Source organism: Camellia sinensis, chromosome 9 (assembly GCF_055761805.1).
Source record: "Camellia sinensis isolate YWXY chromosome 9, ASM5576180v1, whole genome shotgun sequence".
NCBI classification, from domain to species: domain Eukaryota; kingdom Viridiplantae; phylum Streptophyta; class Magnoliopsida; order Ericales; family Theaceae; genus Camellia; species Camellia sinensis.
Window position 1 is genome coordinate 174,091,798 of NC_138969.1, and position 21,329 is coordinate 174,113,126.

A 21,329-nucleotide genomic window follows, 5' to 3' on the forward strand; every position below is an offset into this window, starting at 1 on the left:
GGAACATAACAATGAACATAGCTCATCCATAGAAATAGCTGCAGATTTGGCTCGAATAGCAGTAGTGAATGCATCATATTCATTAGGAAGACCATTCAAAGTCATTAATACCAAATCCTCATCATCAACCTGTGCTGAGGCTAGTGACAATTGATCTGAAATTTCTTTGATTTTGAAGAGATATTCTTCCATTGAAGAGGTTTTCTTTGAGACAGTTTGAAGCTTATTTTTTAGTTGATGGATATGTGATCTAGACAAAGATGTAAACCGTTTTTCAAGCGTTTTCCATACCTCAGCACTGTGTTGAAGATGGAGACTGGATGAATACACAATAGGAGATAGTTTAGCAGTCAAACAACTCAAGAGATGTGCATCAATTGTTTTCCACTTTGCATAATCTGGATTTGGAAGTGTTTTTCCAGATGAATCCATGATCTTTGAAGCAGGACATTGAATCAATCCTGTGACAAACCCTAAGAGATTCATAGCACGGAGCATGTTTTGCATTTGACTCTTCCATATCAAGAAATTTGTAGAATCAAGCTTGACAGTAACCAATGATCCAAATTTTGAGATGAGAAGATTAAGATTTGATGGTAAAGAAGATGAATCTACCATTGATGAAACTTGCTCGTTGGAGTTTTATTGCAGCTCTGATACCATGAAGAAAGATTGATCTTTGAATATTATTTCATCACACTCTGAAACATTTTACAGATCTGTATATATATAGGAATGCTATAACAAACTCACTAAACAAACTCTCTCACTAACTAACCATATTATCTAACTAACTAACCATACAACTACATTTTGCTGAATTGCTAATATAACAGTGGTGTGACTTAATCAACATCACAGTCCAATGCTGAGCTCTTGGAGTCCTCCTCTGCCTCTTGTATCTTATCATAATGCCAGTCATATTCAACCATAATTTAGATTGGCAGTGGATATCATTATTCATGTCAACCATTTTTTATCATAAAAATCTTGTTTAACATTGATTAAGAATAGTTAATGATTAATCAATTAACTTTAAAAGGACTCAATACTTGTCCAAGAACTGTGCTAGTCTTTTCTTAGTGTCCAAAACCCTGCAAGTGAAGTAAGCTACTAATGACCTCACCCATCTACAACTTCTATACATCATCAATTAGTGTTGTTGCTTTTACTTTGACAAAAGTAAAAATCACTTTATTCTTCCTTGACTCTACCTTAAAATTTGAAAAAAAAAAATCAATTTATTTCATTTTCAATTGACTTTTTCAAAAAAGAAGAATAAAAAAATCCTGAAATGAAACTTAACCTTGGATTTTAAATTATGAGTAATTTTTTTTTGTCTTTTTTTCAGGGTATGTAAACCATTTTTTATCATAAATATCCTGATAAGAATTGGTTCTCACTGATTAATGGTGCAACTTTTAATTGTACTAGGGATAACTAGTTAGAAGGTAAAAATAAATAATCATGGTAACATTGGTAATAATTATTTTCAAACTATGAGGCGGCCTTTTTTCATGACAAAGGTTTTATTTTCTTTTTCTTTTTCTTTTTTTATTTCTTTATGAGTTGATTAAAGAATGGTAATAAGCACAGTCATATTCCCACTACAGGAAAAGATGGCTATTGCAACGCTTCTTTTATGGCGTTTATGAAAAACGCCATTATAGATTATTTAAATACAACGTTTTTATAGCGACCCCGGTCTTTTCCCATTTGATTATTGTATCCGGACTGTTCCGTAGATTCTGTCATTGTATAATGGTTGTTGTTGTTGTTCCTTATTTTCTCTTTTGGAATTATAGGATGTGTTGGGCAGGTTTGTTCAGGTTGGTTGGGTTTAGAAACCAAGTGTTGCTGTCCAGAATTTTGGTTATTCGCTCGAGCGAGGAGTTTGTCGCTCGAGCGAGATGTTGTTTTGGTTCTTCGCTCGAGCTGGGGTTTGGTAGCTCGAGCGAGAGTTTGCGTCTGGGTTGGACCTGTAGCTTTGCATTCTTGGCTCGAGCGAGCTTTTCTTCGCTCGAGCGAGTTAGTTTGTTCTTCGCTCGAGCAATAGTTCCTTCGCTCGAGCGTGAGTCTGGTTTCAGACCTGAGGGTTTGAGTTCTTCGCTCGATCGAGCTTTCTTTCGCTCGAGCGAGCTTTTGGGTTGTTGGCTCGAGCAAGGCTTCCTTGGCTCGAGCGTATATTCTCTGTGTCTGGTAGCTCGAGCGACCAAGTCTTCGCTCGAGCGAGCCTGTCCAGTTTAAATACACAGCAACGGGATTTGATCAGTCTTTTTCATATTCTTTTGATTCCAAACCCTAGGTTCGACCTCTCTCTCTCCCTACTCACCTTCTCTCTTAGGTTTGATCTGTTTAGAGAGTGTTTCAACCCTAGTTGCTTTATTAAAAAGATAGAGGGAGTCGAGAGCTTTCATTTAATCTGAACATTTGGCAATTTGGAGCATTTTGGTCTTTGGGCACTCATCTCTGTCTTCACCATTTGGGTTGTTTTCTCTGAGGTAGGGATTTCCTACTCCAATTTATAGGTTACGTTCTAAGTTTTGGTATTTTAATATGTTGGGAATACTTTGGTAAATTTTGGGAAAAACCCTAGTTGAATTATTGAATTGATTTGTATAAGTAATTCATGGAATTGGGAAAAGATGGTTAAATTCATGGAATTGGGGAATTCGTTGATTAAATGGCATAATTGGATAATTTGTATCATTTGTCTATTGAATTGTGGACATAGTTATTTTCAGTTTAGAAATAACTGTTTTGGGCTATCGGTGGAGGATAGTCGTGATTGTTGTAGACATCGCATGTGGATTAGGATTAACTGAAACTAATCACATTGGTTAAGTCATAAATTTTGACTATTGCATTGATAGTGAATATGTGTATTGATTGAGCATTGCATTTGCATACATTGTTTTGTGTGTGGGAGGAGATAGGGGATGTACTCCACGATTTAGGGGAAGATAGGGGATGGACCTCTAAACCGGATTTTGTTTGGGAGGAGATAGGGGATGGACTCCATTAGCATCACTTTTATGTGTGCTTATTTATATAGAAGTGTTTTATTGATACAGCACTAAAATGTGTATCAATCTGGAAGTATGAAGTGTTTTGATTTATTTGAGCTTGAGTCTCATTTGTTTGTTGATATTGGAAGGATGTGAATACGATATATGTAATTCACTGTTGTAAGTTTGGCCAGGTTCTGAGCCATGTTGATAAAACTGGGAAGTAAAACGTATCTTAGACAATAGTGTCATGAGACTGTAAAATGAAGTAATTGATTATCCTGGTTAACCATCTGTTGAATGCTATTGCTTTATTCGTTACTTATATGTGGTTTAGTATATTTCTACTGGGCTGTGGCTCACCCTTTATGGGAACATCATTTTCAGGTTCAGGGGATAAGCTACCTCCAAGGGCTTAGCTTGGAAGGACTTGGTTTCTGAAGACTATTTTTCTGTTGTTTGCTTTTATTTGTTAGTACATGTAAACACTCAAGCCTAGGGCTTTTCTTGTATTGAGTTAGAACTCGTATTTTTTTTTGTATCCAAGTGTTGGCTTGGAAAGATGTAAGCCTGTAGGGCATTTTATTCGATTATTTAGTAATACTCTAATGAATGAATTAATAAAATGTCTTCTTTAAATAATGCATGTCAATGATATATAATGGGTTAATTTTTAGGGCGTTACAACTTGGTATCAAAGCATACCGGGTTTGAATACTTTGGGTACGTGAGAAGTGATTAGTATCACATTGGGTTCGTCTCGTTTGATAGAGACTTAGTGTAATGTTATATGCTTACGTGATAACATGTTTATGTGATTATGTGAGTATGGAATGTAGTTTCTAGGATGTTGATTGGACCCTTGAGTTTCTAGTAGTCTTGTTGGAAAGGCACTTGATCACTGCTGCTTCCAACCGGAACTATAGTAACGCATTGGGACTATCATTATCCGGGAATGAAATTCGTAGGTGCTTATGTGATTATGTGCTTACGTGGAATGAATTATTGTTGTCCATTGTATTAGGACGCGAGTGTTTAGCTTCGGCACATTTATTAATGTGCTAATGTCTTTGTTTCCTTTATTAGGATGTCAGGACGAGGACGAGGACGCGGTAGGCGTGGTAGGCCGGGTAGGCAGGAGTTGCCTGTGCCAGAAGAGATTCCGGCAGTTCAAGAGGGAATTGGCCAGGCCAATGTGGCCGAGCCAGTAGGCCAGCAGGCTATGGGCGCTCTAGCCCGAGAGATAGCAGGGGCATTCAGGGAGTCAGTAGGCATTCTCAGAGCTGAGAATCAAGCTCAGGCTGTTATTGCGGATGCAGGACCTTCCTTTCTGAAGAGGGAGTTCTTCCGGTCTAATCCGGATGAATTTGTGGGTGATCCTAAAGAGCCACTTAAGGCAGATGAATGGCTCGAACAGACAACGAAGACGTTTGAGATGCTTGACATCGAAGACGAGGGGTTGAAAGTGACCTTGGCATCTTTCCAGTTGAAGGGGGATGCGGGTCAGTGGTGGAAGTTTACTAAGGGGCGTATAGAAGGTACGTGGGAGGCTTTTGTGATTGCTTTCCAGGAGAAGTTTTTATCTCCGGCAGTCAGGGAGAAACTGCGAGACCAGTTTTGTCAGCTTAAGCAGGCGAGTTCTTCAGTGGCCGAGTTTGAGGCTGCATTTACTAGTTTGTCCAGGTTTGCACCTGAGTTGGTGGCGTCTGAGGAACGCCGTTGTATTGAGTTTGAGAAGAAGTTGAGGCGTGGCCTCAAGCTGAGAGTTGGGGGAACTATGATTCGGGATTATGGGCGTATGGTTGATGCTGCAGCCCATATGGAGATCATGATGCAGGAGGAGGAGGAAGGGCAGAAGGGCTCCAAGAGGAGTCAGGATAGTCAGAGTGATGGTAGGAGACAGAAGGGTTTTAATCCCCAGCAGTCTCAGGGTAGCTTTTCGAGATCGACTTTTCCTGTACCGAGTGCTAGTTCGGGGAAAGGCAGTCAGGGAGGCATTACCTGTTTCAAGTGTGGCCAGCTGGGCCACAAGTCTCCAGTTTGTCCTCAGAGGGGAGGAGTGCAGAGAGCAGCATCATCTTCGGCTCGATCTCAGAGCCAGAGTCAGGGTAGAGGTCAGCCACTCTCGTGTTATCAGTGTGGTCAGCCAGGGCACATGAAGAGGTATTGCCTACAGTTGGGTGGCACACCTGGTGCATCTGGTTTGAGGCCGATTCAGGGTCAGCAGCCAGCTCAGTCGGGTCAGGCCTCGAGGGCTAATCAGGGGGCTTCATCGTCCCAAACAGTGCAGCAATCTTATGCTCCTAGGGGTGTGCAGGTTGATCAGAGGTCGTCTGGGCGCGTGTACGCTGTTACCGCGCAGGATCTTGTACCGACTCCATCAGTTGTGAGAGGTACCTTCTTGTTTTGCAACTCGGTTGCTAATGTTTTGATTGATACGGGTGCATCTCATTCCTTTGTGTCTGCTGCATTTGCATCTGTTTTGGAATTGGAGTTAGCACAGTTAGCATCTCCTATATGTGTAGTGTCACCTCTTGGGGGTGAATTGATTTTGAAACAAGGTGTTAGGGGTTGTGATATAGAGGTTGATTATCATAGAATCCCATTTTCCTTTGTCGTTATGCCTATGAGGGGTTTCGATGTTATTTTGGGTATGGACTGGTTATCGTCATACCGGGCAGTTATTGACTGCTACCGCCAGAGGGTCACTTGTTGTACCTTGAGCGGAGAGTATTTTCATTTTCTGGGGGACCGGGTTGGTGATGTGTTGCCACCGGGGTATGTTCCACGAGGACGGAGTGAGCTTAGTAGTTTACTTGCTAACCTTTCGATTAGTGAGGATGAGGAGACACTGATTGTGTTGCCAAGGGTGGTTTGTGAGTACTCGGACGTCTTTCCTGAGGATCTTGTTGGTTTGCCACCGCATCGGGAGATTGAGTTCTCCATTGACCTAGTGCCAGGCACAGCACCGATTTCTGTGGCACCTTATCGTTTTGCCCCAGCCAAGTTAGTTGAGTTGAAGATCCAGCTCCAGGAGTTATTAGACAAGGGTTTTATACGTCCTAGTGTTTCACCGTGGGGAGCACCGGCCCTCTTTGTTAAAAAGAAAGGAGGTGCTTTGAGACTTTGTATAGATTACCGGAAGTTGAATCGGGCTACGGTCAAGAATAAGTACCCTATGCCCCGTATAGATGACCTATTTGACCAGTTGAAGGGTTCCCGTTGTTTCTCTAAGATAGACTTGAGATCGGGTTACCACCAGTTGAGGGTCAGGGAAGAGGATATTTCGAAGACGGCATTCCGTACGCGGTATGGCCATTATGAGTTTCTGGTGATGCCATTCGGACTCACCAATGCACCGGCAGTCTTTATGGACTTGATGAACCGGATTTTCCGGGAATTCTTGGATCGGTTTGTAGTCGTTTTTGTGGACGACATCCTTATCTATTCGCCTTCTGAGGAGGAGCACGAGGCACACTTGAGGGTGGTGCTTGAGTTACTTAGAGCCCATAGGCTGTATGCCAAGTTTGGGAAGTGTGAGTTCTGGCTGAGAGAAGTCAAATTCTTAGGCCATGTAGTATCCGGTGAAGGAGTATCTGTTGATACATCCAAGGTAGAGGCAGTGCAGGATTGGGCACAACCTAAGAGTGTATTTGAGATCCGCAGTTTTCTGGGATTAGCTGGGTATTACCGTCGGTTTGTGAAAGATTTCTCCAGGTTAGCATCACCGTTGACTAGGCTGACTCGGAAGGGAGTCAAATTTGTATGGAGTGAGACTTGTGAAAAGTCGTTTCAGGAGTTGAAAGTTAGACTGACTACTGCTCCAGTATTGATTATTCCAGATAGAGGGTTGGGTTATGCAGTCTATTGTGACGCCTCACGAGAGGGTCTGGGTTGTGTGTTAATGCAAGAGGGGAAGGTAGTTGCCTATGGCTCACGTCAGTTGAAAATTCACGAGCAGAATTACCCTACGCATGATCTAGAGTTAGCAGCTGTGATATTTGCCTTGAAGATTTGGAGGCATTATCTTTATGGTGAGAGGTTCGAGATGTTCTCGGATCATAAGAGTCTGAAGTATTTGTTTACACAGAAAGACTTGAACTTGAGGCAGAGGAGGTGGATGGAATTTATAGAGGATTATGACTTTGAGTTGCATTATCATCCGGGAAAGGCCAATGTGGTGGCCGATGCCCTTAGCAGGAAACCTGTTGGTGACATAGCTAGTATTGCCATCCGAGAATGGGAGATGTTGGGTGCACTTGGGGAGTTTGATTTACTTCTGGGCGAATCCGTTGAGGCTGCGGCCTTGTTTTCTGTTATTGCACAGCCTTCACTTGTGATTCGAGTGTTAGAGGCTCAGAGAGGTGACTTTGAGGTAGAATCTCTCCGTGAGAAGATTTCCGGTGGGAAGGTTGAGAAGGGTTTGACGGTATATTCCGACCTGAGTGTGAGATACCGAGACCGTCTGTTTGTGCCGGAGTCTTGCCGAGAGGAGGTACTCCGAGAGTTTCATCATTCACGCCTTGCGGTGCATCCGGGAGGCACTAAGATGTATCGGGATTTAGGTCGCCAGTTTTGGTGGCGGGGTATGAAGAGAGATGTGGCAGCTTTCGTATCTAAGTGCCTTACTTGCCAGCAAGTGAAGGCCGAGCATCAGAGGCCAGCGGGTTTGTTGCAACCCTTGCCTATTGCCGAGTGGAAGTGGGAGCATGTCACTATGGACTTCGTTGTAGGTCTTCCGAGGACTCAGCGGGGTAGTGATGCTATTTGGGTGGTTATAGACCGGTTGACTAAGTCGGCGCACTTTATTTCTATGCGCGTGAGAGATTCGGTAGATCATCTTGCCGACTTGTATATTCGGGACATAGTGAGATTGCACGGGGTCCCAGTGACGATCGTCTCAGATAGAGATCCTCGTTTTACTGCCAGGTTGTGGCAGAGTTTGCAGAGTGCCTTAGGCACTAAGTTGACCTTTAGCACGGCTTATCATCCTCAGACTGACGGACAGTCCGAGCGTACTATTCAGATACTTGAGGATATGCTTCGGGGTTGTGTTCTAGACTTTAGTGGGTCGTGGGAGAGGCACCTGCCGTTGGTGGAGTTTGCCTACAACAACAGTTTCCAGTCTAGTATCGGTATGGCACCATTTGAGGCCTTGTATGGCCGACCGTGTAGATCTCCTGTGTGTTGGGCCGAGGTGGGTGATGCACCTCTGTTGGGTCCAGAGTTGGTGAGGGAAACGACGGAGAAAGTTGAGCTTATTCGTAAGAGGCTTGTTACAGCACAGAGTCGTCAAAAATCGTATGCCGACCGTAGGAGGAGACCCTTGGTGTTTGAGGTGGGTGATCATGTTTTTCTGAAGATATCACCTAGACGAGGTTTGATGAGGTTTGGGAAGAGTGGGAAGTTGTCCCCTCGGTTCATTGGTCCGTTTGAGATCCTTGAGAGGATTGGCGAGGCTGCTTATCGTTTAGCTTTGCCGCCGCAGTTGTCCGGAGTACATGACGTGTTTCATGTGAGTATGCTTCGGAAGTATGAGCCGGATCCATCACATGTGTTGGATTGGACCGATTTAGTAGTTGATGAGGATGTCTCGTATGAGGAGAGACCGATTCGAGTCTTGGATAGGCAGGATCAAGTTTTGCGAGGCAAGACCATCCCTTTGGTCAAAGTTTTGTGGAAACACCACGGAGTGGAGGAAGCCACTTGGGAACGTGAATTGGAAGTCCGCGAGAAATATCCGGACATGTTTGTTGATTTGTAATCTTATAATTAGATTCTGTTATATTATTGAACTTAAGAGCTTTACATATGTCTTAAGTTGTAAAACATTGAGTATGTTTTGGTAAATGGGTGTATCTTGAAACTTGTTTCATTATAGAAGATTAGTGTAACATTGTATATGTTGATTACATTGTTGGATGTGTTATATATATCATGCAATTGAATATGATATGGAAATTGTTAACATTGAAAGGAATAATGCATAATAGTGGTGCAGGTTGAAATATATGTTGTTTTATATATATGGTGGGATGCCTCTTGATAAAGAGATGAAGTGACCAGTATTGGGTCAAGTTGTTTATTATTGTTATATACTATCTTTGGGTATTGAGAAAAACCTGTTTTCAAATTTGTGCCTAATTTCGGGGACGAAATTCTTTGAAGGGGGGAGGTTATAGCGACCCCGGTCTTTTCCCATTTGATTATTGTATCCGGACTGTTCCGTAGATTCTGTCATTGTATAATGGTTGTTGTTGTTGTTCCTTATTTTCTCTTTTGGAATTATAGGATGTGTTGGGCAGGTTTGTTCAGGTTGGTTGGGTTTAGAAACCAAGTGTTGCTGTCCAGAATTTTGGTTATTCGCTCGAGCGAGGAGTTTGTCGCTCGAGCGAGATGTTGTTTTGGTTCTTCGCTCGAGCCGGGGTTTGGTAGCTCGAGCGAGAGTTTGCGTCTGGGTTGGACCTGTAGCTTTGCATTCTTGGCTCGAGCGAGCTTTTCTTCGCTCGAGCGAGTTAGTTTGTTCTTCGCTCGAGCAATAGTTCCTTCGCTCGAGCGTGAGTCTGGTTTCAGACCTGAGGGTTTGAGTTCTTCGCTCGATCGAGCTTTCTTTCGCTCGAGCGAGCTTTTGGGTTGTTGGCTCGAGCAAGGCTTCCTTGGCTTGAGCGTATATTCTCTGTGTCTGGTAGCTCGAGCGACCAAGTCTTCGCTCGAGCGAGCCTGTCCAGTTTAAATACACAGCAACGGGATTTGATCAGTCTTTTTCATATTCTTTTGATTCCAAACCCTAGGTTCGACCTCTCTCTCTCCCTACTCACCTTCTCTCTTAGGTTTGATCTGTTTAGAGAGTGTTTCAACCCTAGTTGCTTTATTAAAAAGATAGAGGGAGTCGAGAGCTTTCATTTAATCTGAACATTTGGCAATTTGGAGCATTTTGGTCTTTGGGCACTCATCTCTGTCTTCACCATTTGGGTTGTTTTCTCTGAGGTAGGGATTTCCTACTCCAATTTATAGGTTACGTTCTAAGTTTTGGTATTTTAATATGTTGGGAATACTTTGGTAAATTTTGGGAAAAACCCTAGTTGAATTATTGAATTGATTTGTATAAGTAATTCATGGAATTGGGAAAAGATGGTTAAATTCATGGAATTGGGGAATTCGTTGATTAAATGGCATAATTGGATAATTTGTATCATTTGTCTATTGAATTGTGGACATAGTTATTTTCAGTTTAGAAATAACTGTTTTGGGCTATCGGTGGAGGATAGTCGTGATTGTTGTAGACATCGCATGTGGATTAGGATTAACTGAAACTAATCACATTGGTTAAGTCATAAATTTTGACTATTGCATTGATAGTGAATATGTGTATTGATTGAGCATTGCATTTGCATACATTGTTTTGTGTGTGGGAGGAGATAGGGGATGTACTCCACGGTTTAGGGGAAGATAGGGGATGGACCTCTAAACCGGATTTTGTTTGGGAGGAGATAGGGGATGGACTCCATTAGCATCACTTTTATGTGTGCTTATTTATATAGAAGTGTTTTATTGATACAACACTAAAATGTGTATCAATCTGGAAGTATGAAGTGTTTTGATTTATTTGAGCTTGAGTCTCATTTGTTTGTTGATATTGGAAGGATGTGAATACGATATATGTAATTCACTGTTGTAAGTTTGGCCAGGTTCTGAGCCATGTTGATAAAACTGGGAAGTAAAACGTATCTTAGACAATAGTGTCATGAGACTGTAAAATGAAGTAATTGATTATCCTGGTTAACCATCTGTTGAATGCTATTGCTTTATTCGTTACTTATATGTGGTTTAGTATATTTCTACTGGGCTGTGGCTCACCCTTTATGGGAACATCATTTTCAGGTTCAGGGGATAAGCTACCTCCAAGGGCTTAGCTTGGAAGGACTTGGATTCTGAAGACTATTTTTCTGTTGTTTGCTTTTATTTGTTAGTACATGTGAACACTCAAGCCTAGGGCTTTTCTTGTATTGAGTTAGAACTCGTATTTTTTTTTGTATCCAAGTGTTGGCTTGGAAAGATGTAAGCCTGTAGGGCATTTTATTCGATTATTTAGTAATACTCTGATGAATGAATTAATAAAATGTCTTCTTTAAATAATGCATGTCAATGATATATAATGGGTTAATTTTTAGGGCGTTACAGTTTTTAAAAACGTTGTATCAGATCTCAGTAAAACGGCATCGTTTGGGTCAACTTGTGAACACCATTCAACACTCTGTCCCTTTCAAAACGTCTCTCCCTCAGTCTCACTCTTGTCTCCCTCTCAGTCTCACTTTCTAAACTCAGATTCTCTCTTGCTCAGAAACCCTTTCGATTTGAAGCTCAAAACCCCCCCACTCTCACTGATTTGAAACGCTCAATTTCAACCAATCTTTCTCGCTCGATTTCAAACACTTTCTCTTGCTCGATTTCAAACACTCTCGATCGATTTCAGATCTGTCGATTTCAGAACCTGTCGCAAATTTGAAGCTCTCCAGATCTCGCTCAATCGGTCTCTTTTTTTTGTTGCAGAACTCAAATCTGTAAGTTTTTATTATATATGCATTTGTCTTGTATGAACTCAGATCTCTGATTTGTCATTGTTTTGAGTTCATTGTTTTGGATTCATTGTTTTGGATTTGGTGGATGTATCTCACCTCTCTCTCACGCACACACATCAAGCTATTAATGTTTCGTTTACATTTCTCACAACGGAAATAATAACAGTTTGATTTTTAATTTTTATTGTTAGAGGGAGAAAAGACCTACATTAAGATAAAGGAAGACTACATATGAAATATTATTGAAATATTCAATAATATTGAAATATTATTGAATATTTGATGTAACAAACCGAGTAAATTATTGAATATTATTGAAATATTCAATTTGATTTTTAATTTTTAGTTTGATGTAACAAATAGAGTAAATTATTGAAATATTCTTCTAGATATTTGAAGCCTACCTTTCCCTCCTTTAAGTCTTTAGAAATTCGTGGAAACTGGATAGGGATTAGCTTCATTGTTGCAACTTCAATATGTTACATCAGTATGCTATTTTTAAACTTGTTATTTAATTATTTGAAAGTTACAATATTAGGCTTATCAATGAACCTCTAAAATATCATATTCCTTGATGACAAAGAAAGACATTAAAAAAAAATGTGTTAGTGTATGAATGAGTTGATATTTTTTTGAAGTCTGATGCAAAGTTACAAGTATGTGTGGTTTTGCAGTTCTTTATTCATCCCCTTTTTCCTTTTTTGCTTTTCTTGTTAGGCTATAGTTTGTTTGAACAATGAGTTAGTGGGTACTAAAAAGGTGAGAGAGCATATATGCTATCCATTTGTTTTAGTTTAGACCTGCCTGGAAAGAGAGAGTGGCCCTGTTGTCATCTACAAAGAATATAAAAGGATCATAATAGAAATGTCCTCATCATACTATCTCATCTTAAACAATAATGTTAACTACTCAAAAAAGTATTTACAAAAAGGGTTAGTTTTCAAATTTGAACTAATTTGAGTGACCTATGAGCTCACTACAGGTCCATGATCCACAGTATTTAACACCATTAAATCTTTTCACAATAAATTTCATGGTTACATTTTGAGGATGCATAAGTACCACTTTTTGGCTAACATGTGCTTTTATTAATTGATTTTATTTTTTTTTTTGACTATTTTAACTTTTGTTAAAAAGTTCGTTTATGTTAATTTTTTTGATTTTTTTGACTTTTGTGAAAAAAAAAATAAAATGATTATAATTTGAGTGTGACATTTTATCTTATTAACATTTTAATTTTTTTTTTTGTGTGTGTGTGGCAGTGTCTCTGTCGACCAACGCCGTAAAATTATACTCAGCAGTCACAGGTCAATACTTGGGGCAGTGTAAAGGCCATTCTTCCACTATTAATCAAATCTCATTCTCTACTCCAACAACCCCTCACCTTCTTCACTCTTGCTCTTCCGATTCTACCATCAGAGCTTGGGACTCTAGATCATTCCAGCAGGTCTCTTTCTCTCTCTCTCTCTCTCCCCCTCCATATATTTATGTATGTATATGTATTTATCTCTATAGACTAGCAATACGATTGTAATTTTACATTTAGATTTTTGAATGGTTTGATAATTGAAAGGTCATTCATTTGATGAATGAGGAAAACCATTAACCATTTAGCAATATTCGGTAATTTGAATGAGAAAATTCCATTTACAGAAATCATTAAGTAGTTATTGAATGTTTCATTTATGTGAAGTGAAGGGCATTTTTTGAAGAACAAAACAAAACAAAACAAAAACTTGACAGTTATTAAACGTGAGGATATTTTTGAAAATGTAAAAAACTGTGACATTTTATATAATACAACTGTCAATTTTTTCTATTTCATGTTTTCTATCCCTTTTATTTCAATTGGTGGGTATGGTTCAATGGGTATCGTTCGGAAGTCTATTCTTATAGGCAATAAGGTAATTATATATAATTTAAACAACCTAAATCATTCATATAACCAAGCATCTTCATACCTGCACTATATTAGACTATGTACTGTTACAACCAAACATTAATATTCTTCTCCATCCATCCCTCATCCTCTCTCTTTCTCTGCCCTTTTACTTAGTTGTTCAAATTCTATAATGGCATTTTCGTTCTTCAAATTCGGCTTCAACAATTATTTATGTCTCCAATAAAATTACATGAGCTGAAATAAGAAACTCTAAAGACTAAATAGACGAAATTGTTAGCTCAGGATCAAATAGAAAAAGAATAGCAATGGCTTAGAGAATAAAAGCAAAGGCAACTCTGTATATATTCATCTCTTTCTCTGGTGTTTTTGCACTGCACCACTGGTCTTTGTTTGTATATATTTTCTAAATTAATCTGCTGGACATATCAATTAATCTTTTGGTTTCTAGAGTCATGTTCAGGCCAGTCTGAAACTACATAAACATAAAATGTAGTGGCCCAATCCTGAAATCAGTGTTGTTCATGAGATCAATTACAGGTCATGTATAATAAAGTAAGATGCGACAGATTTCTAATATGTAATGCATGATGAATTATCATTTGTTCACTGTCAACTTATTAGTCTAATGGGACTTATGTTTTGTTTTTGCTTCATATTTCAGGTAGAACTAATTGATCCTGCATTGAAGGGAACAGTTAATGTGTTAAGATCATGTGCAAAAGTTCCATCTATCAAAAGAGTGGTTCTAACATCTTCTATGGTTGCGGTCATTTGCAACCGAAAGATGCTAAATCCTGGTTTACATATTGATGAAACTTTGTTTTCTGATCCATTGTTTTGCAAGGAGTCAAAGGTGTGTACATGTGCTACTTTCTGAGTTTCTGATCATCATTTCTTTGCAATTGCTTATGAAAATAAAGCTTGTGGGAATTCTACTTCTTGTATTTCAATGTGATGATGTGAAACACTTCAGAAGATCACCTGGTCAGTTTGGTGTACTTGTGAGCTAGAGCCAGGATTTGATCATGTATACAGCAGGATACTTTCTTTTTTTGGTTTTCGTTACTGTTACTTTACGATCAGAAACAACTGTTTATAATATGGCCATTCTCTTTCTTGGTCGCATTTTGAAATGTTGACTGACATGATCTGACTTGGTAATATGAATATAACCAAAAGCAAAGATCATTTTTCTGATGCTTCATAATTCATATGTTGGAGAATGTGGTACTTGGACTTGACAATTTTTGCATTGAGATTACTAGAAGTAGAAATGTAGCAACAATGACGTTATGTATTACAGTCGAGTTTGTAGCGATGCACATATTCTATGGTATTTATGTAACTTTAACATGTCTCTATTAATAACTAAGGTATGTGTACATATGTTAGATCCGTTGATGGATCTAGTTGTTCTTGTAGAATCTTCATTAGAGATACCTAGTCTTTTTTTTTTTTTTTTTTGATAAATAGAGATACCTAGTCATTTTTTATGAATCTCTATATCATAATCTATCAAGAGCATTGTAGAAACTTTTAGTTTCTTCATTAATATGCTTCATGCTAGAAATGCTTCTAGTATGCTTGATAGTTTTGATTCAGGTTGCACCACCGGGATGCAATAATCATGACAGTTGTTAATTTAGCAAGTAATTATCCATGCATACATAAAAAGCCTTAGACCCGTCCAAGAATCTTCATTAGAGATACCTAGTCATCTTTGATGAAGCTCTTCTTGGATTGTCCAATTGGGACAGTTCAGGAGCACAAGTCTATGTTGTAATTAGTAGTTCTACCGCTTAAATGTAGTCCATCTCGTAGAGATTTCGTGTAGTAGCTTCTCATGTTCTCTGAGTGCATACTAGACAAGGTGTAGCAGTACACCTAGTCTATGTCGTGTACTTGGAGAATCATGGGGAGATGCTGCCGAAATTTCGTTAGAGATGGATAGAGCGGTATGAGCTACTTTTTACAATATAGACTGTGCATTCCTGAATGGGAAAGTAGGATGAACCAACCTATTAGAGAAGAGTTAGCGGAGAATGGTGTCATGTCGCATGCATTGTAATGTACTTACTTGAGGTTAAGAATAATTAAAATGAAATGATAATTTTGAACCTTGTTGATTTGGCAGTGACATTTGTAGTGTAAGACGAAGTCAGATGGATAAAAGTTGGATAAATCAGCATAGGTTGCATCCAGAATATATAGAAGGGGTTAAGGAATTTGTTAAACTTGCATGCCAAAATAATCCTCTATCAAATGAAGTCACATGTCCATGTAAACGGTGTCGGAATGTCAAACTAGTAAAGAAAGACCTTTTGGGGGAACATTTAATGGTCAATGGGTTTCTTCCAAGCTACACCAGATGGATTTTTCACGGGGAAGATTTACCGGCGTCTGTGCCATTGAATGAGAATGTCAGTGATTCGAATGATGGCGATGAAGTCAATGAAATGATATATGAGGGGTTCGGACTTCCTCCACCAAGCTTGGTTCATCGTGCTAGACAGGAAGTTCTAATATCGAACTAGGCCTGGATAAGAAAACTAAAAGATTTTTTAGTTTATTGAAGGAGGCCGAAAGAGAGTTGTATCCAGAGTCTCACAAGTTTTCAACGCTGTCATTTGTTGTTTGATTATTGCATATCAAGTGCCTTAGTGGATGGAGCGACAAGTCTTTCACGATGTTGCTTAAACTTTTGAAGGATGCGTTCCCAAAAGGTGAAACTTTGCCAAAGTCGTTCTATGCAACGAGGGCACTCCTTAGGGAATTGGGCCTCGATTATCACAAGGTACATGCATGCCCAAGAGACTGCTCACTGTATTGGAAGGAGACAGCTAGTAGGGATGATTGCATAGTGTGTCAGACACCTAGATACAAACAGTTTGAGGGTGAGAAGAATGATTATAAAAAGAAGCAACAAAGAATTCCCCAGAAGATTGTGAGATACTTTCCTTTGATTCCAAGGCTTCAAAGATTGTTCATGTCATCCAAAACTGCTTCATTAATGAGATGGCATGTAGAGGGCCGAATTGATGATGGCAAAATGACACATCCTGCTGACTCGCTTGTTTGGAAAAATTTTGATACTTTGTATCCCAAGTTTGCGAGTGAGCCTCGCAATGTCAGACTAGGTTTAGCAGCGGATGGATTTAATCCATTCAAGGCAATGAATGTTGCTCACAGCAGTTGGCCAGTTATTGTAATGCCTTATAATTTGCCACCATGGTTGTGCATGAAACAACCTCATATGATGATGATGCTGCTCATTGATGGTCCTTCTTCACCTGGCAATAACCTTGATGTCTACTTGCGCTTGTTAGTGGATGAACTGATTGAATTGTGGGAAAATGGTATTCAGACGTACGATGCAGAAACTAATCAAATGTTCCAATTGCACACGGTCTTACTGTGGACAATAAATGATTTTCCTGCATATGCAAATTTGTCTGGATGGAGCACGAAAGGTGCTTTAGCTTGTCCTTGTTGTAACATACGTACTCGACATCGGTATTTGAAGAATGGAAGGAAAATTTGTTACATGGGGCATCGCCGCTGGTTGAATACGAGTCACAAATTTCGAAAAGATGGTGCGTCTTTTGATGGAACTTCTGAATTTGAACCATGTCCAACTCGGTTATCGGGGGCTAATGTGTTATGACAGCTAGGGCCTAAGCATCAACCAACTAACAGACAAAAAAGAACTAGGAAAGGAAAGGAAAAAGAGGACAACGAGGAGGATCATAATTGGAGGAAGAGGAGTATTTTCTTTGAGCTTCCATATTGGGAGCATAATTTGATTCGCCACAATCTTGATGTAATGCACATTGAGAAGAACGTGTGTGATAATGTATTGTGGACGATATTAAATGTTGATGGGAAAGGAAAGGATAATTTAAATGCTCGTCGAGACTTGCAAGATATGGGAATTCGAAAGGCATTACATCCTAAAAAAGGGGTTGGGAACAGGTATTATTTGCCGCCTGCATGTTTTGCTATGAACAATAGAGAGAGGTTTGTTTTGTACACTCCTGAAGAATATCAAAGTTCCAGATGTGTATGCATCCAATATTTCTCGTCGTGTTAACCTCAAACAACATAGCATATCTGGACTGAAAAGTCATGACAACCATATATTGATGCAACAAATACTTCCAATAGCAGTGAGAAATTTGTTACCGAAAAAAGTTGTTGAACCATTGATTGAGTTAAGCAATTTCTTCAGGCAGTTGTGCTCCAAAACTCTAGAGCCAGATGGGTTAGATCGTCTTCAATCCCAAATTGCTCTTACACTTTGTCATCTTGAGAGAATTTTTCCTCCATCCTTTTTCGATATAATGGAGCACTTGCCTATTCACCTAGCAGAGGAGGCCAAGATTGCTGGTCCAGTGCAATATCGCTGGATGTACTTCATAGAAAGGTGTGCAATTCTACTCCAATTTAAGGTTGTAGTCATTTGTTTGTTTATAATTGAAAGTCATGTGTGGATTTGTTTGTTTATAGGTATCTTATGACACTTAAGTCATATATGCGTAATCGAAGTCATCCAGAAGGTTCAATTGCAGAGGGATACTTAGTTGAAGAGTGTATGACCTTTTGCTCAAGGTACTTGGATGATGTCGAGTCAAAATTGAATCGACCAATAAGGAATTACGATGTTAGCGACAATCCTGGGATATTACTGGGTCATGCTTTAGGAAAAGGAAAAGGGTTTGCGCTTGATAACACATCATGGGTACAAGCTCATCGGTATGTGTTATTTAACACTGCTACGGTTGTCCCATATCGAGAGTAAGATACAATCTTTGTTCCAAAATTTTATTGATACCATTAATAAGTATCTTGCATTTTATAAGTACTTTAAATGTATAGGGAGCATCGTGATTTTATTAAGCGGTCACATCGTCGTCTTAAAGATTTTGATGTGGATCGCTGTCACAATGATGAGTTTCCCAGATGGTTTAATTTTCATGTAAGTACTAATCACTTACATGTTTTTAATTTTCAATTCTCATGTTTTCAATTTTTAATTCTCTGCTAGTTGATGTTTAATTTTGTTGACTTTGTAAAAATAGGTTGAAGAGCTTCTAGCTATTGAAAATGCTGTGTTGTCAGATGAGATTAAAACTTTGGCATTGGGACCTAGTAAAAAGGCCACGAGATTCAATGGGTATATAATTAATGGTACTAGGTATCATACGACGATGAAGAAATTATCACACAGGTTCTAGGGCCTGAGCGACCTGGTCGTGTTCGAACATATGGATTGGGTCCTTCCCCGACAGATGTCTTTGAAGGCGGATATAGGCAATCGCAAGAACAAACTCATATCATCCAAACGCAAGTCCAAGAGCAACTTAACCAATATAAAGCACAAATGGAGATGCAAAGGAAGGAGATGATGGATGCTATGCTTAATCAACAGAAAGTACAAATGGAGGTGCAAAGCACAATCCAAGCTCAACAAGCCCGAATAGAGCAATTGGAGTCTGAACAGGCCATGGGTGGGCCTATTGCACCAGCTGCTACACATGTGCATTCACAACAACAATCCCATGTATACACCTCATCATTTAATTGTCATCGTTCGTCCGAGGAAGTGAGTAAAAGTTAATTATGAAATTTTCATATGACATTTTGTTCATGTTATTTGTTCTTATCAAATGCAGGTTCACATATCAAAGAAAAAAAAGAAGAAGAAGAAGAAGAAGTAGATATGACAAACTCAGGTTCATTCTAAACCATTATAGTTGGATTTGCTTCCTCAAAAAGGAGTTTAACTATATTTCATCAAAAAGGATTGCCTATTTCTATGCATCCAAACATCAGCCACATCAATGGTAGGCAAACTAACTTATTTTGTAGAATGTCTGTATGGGTTTTTGTGGTTCCTCGCTTTAGTCCTTTGCATAAGAAGTAGATGTTTAGTTAACATCTAAAAGTGTCATTATGACACTCCCTCCATTTGGGGGTTTTGTATAAAATTAGTTGATAATGCTTTTTTTCAATTTGGTTCATGAATGGAAAGAGATACTAAACAGAAATATATGGAATGAGGAAGTTTCAAGACATAGCAGCCTTTTAGTAGAAATACGGAAGCTAGTGGTTCAGTTAAAGGGACAGCCAGACCTGTAGGTTGGCACCGGATCTTTCATTGTCAAAATTTTAAGCCTTGTTTCAATATATTACAAAACATCAAAATCTTAGCCATTGTCTCAATGTATTTTTTGAAGCTTAACCCTTGTCTCAATGTATTCCAAAACATCAAAATCTTAGCCCTTTATTTTTTGAAACTTATGATGTGATCGAGGTATGATCATGCGATTGAGAATGTATTTACATAAAGAAGGGGTATCAATTTTGGAGACAAAAGATCCATGTCTATAGGTCTTGAAGAATGTTGTGCTAGATATGCTGGACTTGAAACAAATCATATCATGAGCAAGGTACAGAAAAAAAAAAAATTTGTAGTATGCATTGATTGTCCCAATCAACAATAGATAAATACAAGACATCTAGGAAACAAATAGAACATGAACAATATAAGATCATTATGAAACTTTGTAGGTCTGGTGATAGATTCAACTTATTTAACTGGTGATGATAAAGTTGTTTCTCAAACTAGAGATGATTCAAGTAGACTTCAAACAACAAATTATCCCAACAAGATCTCTTCTTCTTTCACTAGTGTCAACTAGCTAGGGTTGAAAAATTCGGAGAAGTCAAGAACCAAAACAAATCTGTTATCAAATCCTAAAAAAAATGAGTCAAAATTTATACAAATTTTTGATACGGAGAGTGGCTTCGTTTACTTGTATACCTAAAGGATGCTGAATGAATAACCCTTTAACAAGAAAAGTCCATCAATCAAATGCTCTAAGGTTGCAATAGGATAGGATTCATTAACATCTTTAATGATTTACATACCGAGAAAATGAGGACATGCGCAACCTGTATAAGATGATTCAGATTGGTATCTTTCATATTTGGATAAGCTTTTTAGCTGTTTTTTTTATCGCCTTTTAGCTTTTTAACGAGCTCTTGTTTCAATAAGTAATCAATTTTTAAACTTTTTATAGGCTTTGTGTTTTTATTTATTTGTTCATAGCAGCCTTTTAGTAGAAATACGGAAGCTAGTGGTTCAAGACATCGGATAATTATTTTCTTCAATTAAGTGTTTCAAGACATACTTAAAAGCTTAGAATAGTTTATTGTGCTCTTATTATTATCATCGTCATTTTTGTGTGCGTAATTGGTTCATGTGAATGAAATTTTGAGCCTTTTGGAAGATTAAATTAGTTGCAGTCTGCACTCCTTTTCATACAGTGTTCAATTGGAGCATTAGAACAAAATTATTTTAGATATAACACTTCAGATGTGGTTTAGTGCACATCTTAAAACTATATCAACTTGCTTTCTTTTTCCTTTGTGACTTCTAATTATTTGATTTTTTTCTTCTTCTAGAGTGATGCAGATAAATTGAATAGGAGGCTTGTTCGCTTGAAGTCAACAAACCGTACTCGAGAAAGGTTGAGGCGTGATGGCTTTTTGGGATTGTTTGGACACAAGGTTGATCTTTTAGATTACCATGAAAAGAAGCTACAAGACTTGGAAGTCAACAAACCGTACTAAAATTTTTTTTGGTTGTCTTGAGTTTCTAAAACTCAATGTGGGCATGGAATCCTTTGCTTGAATTGCGTCCTATGGAAACAATGTGTTACTAACTCATGGTTGTTTAGATGTCTTAGTTGACAATATGCATGCATATGACACTAGATGTGAAATTTTTACTTGAAATGATGATTCTGGTGAGATTATATTATGCATGCATATGGC

At 38.8% G+C, this 21,329-nt stretch overlaps 1 protein-coding gene and 1 long non-coding RNA gene across 2 annotated transcripts in view; both read left to right on the plus strand.

The window, feature by feature from the left end:
* The first annotated feature begins 14,156 nt into the window (after positions 1-14,156).
* Positions 14,157-21,329, plus strand: part of LOC145798861 (uncharacterized) — a 149,147-nt gene continuing 141,974 nt past the window's right edge. The window contains exon 1 of the mRNA XM_082888080.1: positions 14,157-14,343. Coding sequence (XP_082744206.1) covers positions 14,300-14,343 — 44 coding nt within the window. The 5' untranslated portion in view covers positions 14,157-14,299. The remainder of the gene's footprint in view (positions 14,344-21,329) is intronic.
* LOC145799833 (uncharacterized) lies at positions 19,186-21,217 on the plus strand. Its single transcript, XR_014341337.1, has 2 exons — positions 19,186-19,222; positions 20,958-21,217. It is a non-coding gene; the product is annotated as an uncharacterized LOC145799833 (long non-coding RNA).